Source organism: Plasmodium gallinaceum (assembly GCF_900005855.1).
Source record: "Plasmodium gallinaceum strain 8A genome assembly, contig: PGAL8A_v1_87, whole genome shotgun sequence".
Lineage (NCBI taxonomy): Eukaryota > Apicomplexa > Aconoidasida > Haemosporida > Plasmodiidae > Plasmodium > Plasmodium gallinaceum.
In genome coordinates this window covers 197,666-206,169 of record NW_021628251.1, presented here as the reverse complement: position 1 = coordinate 206,169, position 8,504 = coordinate 197,666, and the positions used below count along the sequence as shown (strand labels likewise).

Below are 8,504 nucleotides of genomic sequence, written 5' to 3'. Positions count from 1 at the left end.
AAAAAAAAAAAAAAAAAAAAAAAAGTAAGTCAGGAAATAAATGTAAAAAATAAAAAAAACAGTAGAATTTGGTTTATATAGTTTATACTAACATAATTCATAATATGTAAATTTTATATATAAAAAAAAAAAAAAAAATTTTAATATTAAAAAAAAAAAAAATAAATAAAATTTTTACGAATTAAGATATTTTATATTTGTAATTAATACTTCAAAAAAGAAAAAATAAATATACATACTATTATTATTATGTTTTATATATCCATGAAATACTTTGCAATTTTTTTTATAATTTTTTTTTTTTCGACTGTATTAACTATATTATATAAGAGATCATTAAAAATACAAAGAAAATTTGTTAAAAATAATTGCATTATTTACTTATGCTTAACTATTAAATATTTTACAATTAAAGAAATAGTTATAGATATAGAATATAAAAAGAAAATATTAATAAACTTGAAAGATGTAAAAATAAAATTTTCAAAATGGTGTTTTCAATTAAAAATTTTTAAATTATTTGTAAATTGCTCATATGATGAAACAAAAAAAACAATTTTGAAGGAAAAAGATACAAGTTGCAATTACCTTCTAAATTTTTTTTTATTTTTATTAAATGTAATAGAAATATATATTGAAGAGTTTGATTTTTCTATTAAGAAAATTGTTCCTATAAACGATGAAAAAATTTGTCAAAGAGAAATAAATGAAATTTCATTTAAGTCTACTAAAGATTATAATAATAAAAAGAATTTCAATCATATATCAGATGTAAGGAGCACAAAATATTCTGATATGTTTTTTACTTTTTTATTCCAGATAAAATTAAGCAATGTATTCGTAAATTTTCGTAGAAAAAATTTCTCATTATTATTAGATTTAAGTAAATTTTCATTTTTTTGTAATAATTGCATAGTTCTTGATATTTCATCCAGCAATTTGTATATATTTTATAATTATTTTATGAAAACTATAAATGTTAAAATTCATTTTATTCTCAAAACATATGTTTATTTAAATAAATTATTTGAATTATGTTTTTTATTAACAAAAAGCAAATTTTATTTAAAAAAAAGTAAATCAAATAAGTTGATATGTGTTAATTTCAAAGAGTTATTTCATAATATAAACATATATGTTCAAATATGGAAAATTTATATAAAAGAAGAGAAACTAAGGTATTTTTTGTGCTTTTTCTTAGAAGAAATATCAATAGAAAAAAATAAAGTATCATCATTAGCTTTTACAAAAATAAAAAATTCATATTTACTATCAATAGAAAATAAAGAATATTTTATTTCAAATATATGTGATGCTCTTATTTTCCTAAAAATAAAAAGTTTTGATGAGAAAAAAAAAAGTAGAGAAATTAATTATAAAAAAAATAACATACATTCATATCAAAAAGAAAACAACAGTAGCATAGTTATTAGGAGAAATAGATTTAGAAATATAAAAGATAAATTAAAAGGTAATTCTAATAATAAAAATATTAAAAGACATAATGATTACCTAATTTATGACGATTTAAGGAACATCAAATTGGAGAATAAAAAAAAGGGTTTAATCGATGAAAGAAAGAAATTAACTAATAAAAAAAATAAAAAAATTGAAAATGATGAAGATAATATGAAAAAATTAAGATTTAAATTATATATTAATTTTGATAAAGTATATTTAAATGTGTATTCCATATATCCTTTAATTTTTTTAAAATATATGAAAAAGTTAGTTGATATTTTTAATGTAAAAAAAAATAAAAAAGAGAATTTTTATTTATATTTATTAGATAATATTCATTTAAAAGATAACCCTTTTGGAGAAATAGAGAATTTTAATAAAATAATATATTCATGTAATTATAATATCAATAGTTATTATAAAAGAAAAATATTTAAAATGGATTTAAATGATAATAAAGAAATTGAAGAATATGAAAATATAAGAAATCTAATAAGGAAAAGAAAGCTTATATGTAGGTTATTTATAAGCAAAATTTTTTGTAAATTTTATTACAAAGAAAATAATGATATAAAATTTTATAATTTTTTAAATAAAAAATATGTAAAATCTTTTGAATTAGTTTCAAGTTCTTTAAATATCTATTCAAAAAAAAATCTTCTCCTTTTTTTTTTGCAAAATATTAAAGTATTATATTTTAGTCAAAGACCATTTATTCACGTTAATCATTTAAAAATAACAAAATTATTTAAAGATTTTTTTTTTGAAATTGATAATATGTTTTTTTACTTTTCTCCAACTGCATTATTAACTATTAGAGTAGTTAAATATATATTAGAATTTCTAGATTACATTAACAATTCTAATCTGCTTCAAGTAAATAATTAAATATTTAAGGAAGAAAATATATCATAAAAAAATATAAAAAAAAAGATTGATAAAAAAAATATAAAAAAAATAGATTGATAATAAAAATATAAAAAAAAAGATTCATAATAAAAACATTTTTTATGTTTTATATTTAAAAATATAAAACATAGAAATCTAATTTTTTTGATCTTTTATTTCAATTTTTAATTTGTATAATTTTCTTTATAGAGATATTTTGGCAAAAATAAACATAATGAAAGAAATTTTTTTTTGACTTTTTCTGCCATAAAGGCAGAAACGAATAAATTGAAAGTAATCTATTCATATATATTTTAATTTATTACTAATAATATATATATATATATATATAAATATATATTTTTAAATACTATTTAGGTTTTTTCAAATAATATCAAAATAATAATATTAAAAAAATACATGAATTTTGTTCTAAAGAATAATATAATTTTTAGTAAAAATTTAAAAATATCATGTTATTATATAGATATTTCAGATATTAAAAAAGACAGTAATTATATTTTTATATTATTACAAAATTTAAGTTGCTATTTATGTTTTGATAAGTACTTTGTAGAATTTTTTGTTGATATAGATAAAATAATAAACTTCTTTAAATTTATAATACATAAATGTAAAATAAAATTTCATAAAGACAATGAGTTATCTTCTAAATGTAACAAAAAAGATTTTCACAGAACAAGGTTAACAAAAAAAAAAAAAGAAAAAAAAAAATATATATAAAATTTTAAAATGAAATGTTAACTAGTTATTTTTATATCACCTAATATTATATTATGATTTTTTTTTTTTTTAATTATTATTATTTTTTTTTTATTTATTAGCAGAAATAAAAGATTTAATTTAAAATTTTCAAATATTGAAGTTGTAGAAATAATAAAAGCTCTTAAAAAAAAAAACGAAAAAAAAAAATATATAAGTGATGTTAATATATATAAAAATAAAATTTATAAAAATTACAAAATAGTAAGTGATGAAGAAATTATAAATGAGCACTTAAAATTTTCCATTTTAAAACATTGCATATATTGTAACAGTATGAAAACAGAAATTAAGAAACATGAAAAAAATTGTGAAAATAATGATAATTATAAAAGTAAGTATGAATTAAATTACTTATTATTATATAAGAAAATATACTTAGATAAAAATGAATACACTTCATTATGTAGAAAAAAAAATAATTTGAATAGCACATCGTCATTATTTGAAACAAATAATTTTTTAAAATATAAGAAAAAATATAAAGATAAGCATAATATTTTTACAAAAAATACATTTACATTTAGTGAATGTGATTTATTAACATATAGAAAAGAAAAGAAAATTTACCAGAAAAAAAAAGATTCCAAAAATTATGTAGACTATTTAGAATTAGAAGATAATAAGATAAAAAGTGATACAAAATATAATTATAGAAATAAAACAATTAATAAAAATATACCTATTAAAAATTATCAGATAAAAAATAAATATTTAAATAATTTATCTTTACAGTATAAATATGGAAATAATAATTGTTACTTTAACGAAACAAGAATAATTAATAAAATATATTACATGAATAATAACTTAATTCATACAGAATGTATGAACAATATAAGTACAATATATAACAGTAACAAAGAAAATCATAGTTTCTTAAAGAAAATAACAAAAACAATGTATTTAAATAAAAAAAATAAAAAGAAAAAAAAAATCGCATTTATAAAGTTATTATTAGTATTAGAGAGAATAGAAATATCCCATGAAAAAGATTTAAATATTATAATAAGAAATTACTTTTTTTTTTTTTTTAAAAAGTTTATAGAATTTAAATTAACCAACTTATTATTTTTATTTGAATATATAAAAAGAAAAAATGATTATTCTTTTTTTCTTCTAAATTATTTGATAATACACTTTTACAAATATATTATATTCTGTTTATTTAATGAAAGTTTAAATGTTATTATAAAAAAAAAAATGCAGAAAAAAATTTCAAATATTAAATTATCTTTAAATAAAACGAAGATTATTCTAACTAATCAAGACAATCAAAATGTTGCTCGATATATATATGACAAATTACAATATTATAAGAAATATGGGAATAAAATAATTAAAACAAACAATAATATGATAAGTGAACACAAAAAAATTCTTCATAGCATATTTTATGTTTTATGTAAAAATTTTAAAATTCGAATTGAAAACACTTTTTTAGAAACTCATTTTTTTTTCGAATATATATGTGCCTTTACGTTATCTTATAAAAGTTTTTTTATTTCTTTACATAAGAAAAAAGATATATCTGTTAATTCATTAATTCATCATTTTTTATTGTCTTATGGATTTTTTACGAATATGAATGACAATTTAAATTTAGACCTAATATATAAAGAAAATATGTATATTTTTAAAAAGATTTTTAAAAAATTAAAAATTAAAGATAATATTAATAGTATAATTCAATGTAAAAAAAACAAATTAAATGAATTACTATATATAAATTTAATAAATATTAAAATTATTACGCTATTGAAATCCTTTATAAATGTAGAAGTTGATAATTTAAATAATAATTCACATAAAAATTCTAAATATATTATTTTTTATAAAAATGAGTATAATAAAAAAATAGAAAGAAAAATAAGTGGAGAGCAGAAAGAAGAAGAGGTGGGAAAAGAAAAGGAAATAAAATATAACGAAAGAACAATATTTATAAATGCATATGTAGTAGGTAGTGCAAAAAATGAATCCTTAATTAATTGCAATATTTTACCTTATCAAATTTTGTTTTTTTTTAATTTAATTAAAAATTTGAATTCCTTCCTTAATGAACTATATTTTAAATTAGAAAATTTACTTTATAATACCAATTATAATGAAAGAGACAATATTTTAAATAAAAACTTTGATAATATAATAATTAAAAAAAATGAGCTAAAAATTAAAAATAATAATAAGTTAAATATTAAATTTAAGTTAAATATAACAAATCTTCATTTAAAATTTTATATTCTTAGATTATATTTGAAAAATATTTTAGTAAACAATTATGAAATAAATAAAATTAATGAAGAAAAAAGAAGTAATAGTTATGATCATATAATTTATTTTATGTTTTTTGAAAATTTCCTACTATCTTTTGAACACGTTATAACTAATATTAATAAAATAAAAGAAAATTTTATTTTTGCAAACGACATTAGGAATTTTCTACCTTCAGTAATTAAAATTTTACAAATATAAAATACATACTAGTAAATTCATAGATATTCTTATATTTATGTTTTATATATTTCTTTTTTTTTTTTTTTTTTATTTCTTTTTAGATTTTTTTGAATATATATAAACATATTTTACCAGAATATTGCATGGTTGAAGAAAATGTTTTTAAAATTTTGCATATATATAATATAGACATTTTAATAAAAAAGGAAAAAAAAAAATTTTTCTCATTTAATAATGTAAAAATGTATATTAATGACAAAATAATAGAAATATTAAAAATTTTTTTTAGTAAAATTAATAATACTTTTATTTTTAATGAACATAATTTAAAGTATGTTAGACATAACTACACCCACAGTAATATAGTAAAACAGTCTGTATTTTATATAAACAATTTTGAAATAAATATTTATAAAATAGTTGAAATTAAAAATAGAAAAAAGAAAAGCTTTAATAAAAAAAAAAAAAAAAAATTCTTTCTGGAAGACATTTTTATAAATGAAAAAAATGAGAAAAAAAAAATAGAGGAAATTAATTATATACGTATAGGTAATAATGAGGAAAACAAAAATAAAATTTCTAACTATATATTTGAAAAAAAAATGCAGTTTTTAAAAAAGAAGATTAAAAAAAAAAAAGAAAAAATAGAATCTGTTGAAAATAATGAAAAACCTTTATCCAATGGAAAAAATAATATTTTCTTATATATGAAAATTCTAAAGAATTTAAAAAGTGAAACCTGTAATCCGTTTTATTGCTATAATAAATTTTTTTATCATCCATTTTATTTTTTGTTTTATCAAAGAGCATATAATTGTTCATACGCAGAAAAGTATTATAACGCTTGTAAAAATATATCACTAACTTTCGATAGTTGTGAAGATCAACTTTTACTTTTTTTTTATAAAATTATTATTAAAAATAATAATGATATAGGAGAAAAAAAAATTTCTATATTTTTTAAAAATATCTCATCGTATTATATAAGTTCAATTCATATATTTAATATAAATAAATATAATAAAGAAGAAAAAAGCGTTACAAGGGATAAATTTTCCTTCATAATAAGAAGAAATAAAAATAGTTTGAGAGAAAGTGAATATAGTAACGAATTACTACTTCAAAATTTGTATGAAAAACAAAAACATAAACAAAAAAAAGAAAAAAAGAAAAAAAAAAACAAAAAAAAAAGGAAACATAAAAATTCGGAAGATAGTACAGGTAAAAAAATAAAACAATTTTACGGTAAAAATTTTGAAGAAGATTTTAATAAAAGTTCATATTCAAAATTAGACGAGAAAAAATACTATAGCAATGAATATTATTATAAAAATAATGAATGTGAGATAGTAGAAAGTAATGAAATTCATAATGAGTTTGTAAATAGCAATAATAGATCTCGTTTAGGCATAAACAAATCATTCGATGAAATAAACGAAATAAAAAAAAAAATGAAATTGTTTTTTTGTTTGCCTAATAAATATGATATATTATCTCCCTTTTTATACACAAAAGGGTTTAACATTGTTATAAAAAATGATAATAAATGTTTGTCCAATTTAAATAAAAATATAACAAATATATTTTTATACTTTGATTTTACAATTATATTATTTAATAAAAAGGTGTTAGATTATTTCTATTATTTAAGTAAAAAAATCATACATTTCTCCTTAAAAAAAAGTGAACAAATAGAAAAAACTAATTGCAAAAATGTTAATAAAAATGTTACATTATCTTCAGTACATAATTATATTTACTCTATTTTTGTTCAAAATAATTTTAATAGTAACATAAATATTAATGAATTTAAGAATTTTTATTATTTTCACTTTGTAATGGATAAAATTATTATTGAATTTATAAAAAGAGATTACACAAATTATATTATATCTTTATATCACATGTATTTTTTATTAAAAAAAAAAAGTAAGTATATCCTTGAATTAAATATAAATGATTTCTCACTAGAAAAAATTAAAAATTTGAAACATTCATTAATAATCTCTAGTGACAAAAATGATGATAGTATAATACCTAATTGGATTTTAAGTTTTTATGAAAAATTAGATATCAAAAAAACTTCTAACTTCTCATTTAATCAAGAAAATGATATGAATTTGTGTAAAAATTTTCTATCATTAAAATTAAAATTTTTTAAAATTTTTTTTTCTCAAAATTGGAATGTAAAAATTTCTAAAAAGAATAATTTTAAAAATTAAAATAACAAATTTATATAATATTTTTCTTTTTTTCTTTTCATAGATTATTGAAAAACTAAATTTGAGCATATGTAACATAAATTTGAATATAGACAAATGTACTATGAACGATCTTTGTCTTTTAAAACGTTTTATATTAAGGAAGCAAAAAGAAAAAAAAAAAAGGAAAAAAAAAAAAAAGAAATTTTCTAAATATTTTTATATACATTTTTTAGAAATTTCTTCTATACTAGTAAAAGCAACTATATATGGACTACATGAAATGGTATTATGCATATTTTCTTGAGTTTTTTAATTATTTAAATTCTCTATGTTTTGTCTTTTCTTTTTTTTTTTTTTTTTTTATAATTTTGGTTAATAATTATATAGAAAAATTATTATTTCACAATTTTGTCTTTTTACTTTTAATTCAGAATTTTAAGTTAAATATAAATCAATTCAAAGAAGAAAAAAAATTAACATATTTAAAGAAGCTATTGAAGAAATACAAAAAACATGTTTTGAAATATGTAATTAAAAAAAAAAAAAAAAAAAAAAAAAATTAAAAATATTAAGTATTTTATTTTTTTTTTTTTATGCTTGAATTTAATAGGTAGGAAGTGTTTTAATTACAAGGAAATTTTTAGATTTAATTAAAAAAGCAAAAACAAATTCTCAGAAATTAAAAAACAATATTAAGGAAAAATAATAAAATTT

General features: G+C 15.8%; 1 protein-coding gene across 1 annotated transcript; it reads left to right on the top strand.

Annotated features, from left to right (window-relative positions):
- Nucleotides 1-264: 264 nt before the first annotated feature.
- PGAL8A_00277800 (hypothetical protein) lies at nucleotides 265-8,496 on the top strand (the record flags this gene model as incomplete). The annotated part of the gene is made up of 8 exons (XM_028671770.1): nucleotides 265-2,337; nucleotides 2,560-2,643; nucleotides 2,728-3,053; nucleotides 3,195-5,580; nucleotides 5,688-7,772; nucleotides 7,852-8,073; nucleotides 8,222-8,317; nucleotides 8,401-8,496. The coding sequence occupies 8 exons, from the start codon at nucleotides 265-267 to the stop codon at nucleotides 8,494-8,496; spliced, it is 7,368 nt and encodes a 2,455-aa protein (XP_028528389.1).
- Nucleotides 8,497-8,504: the final 8 nt, after the last annotated feature.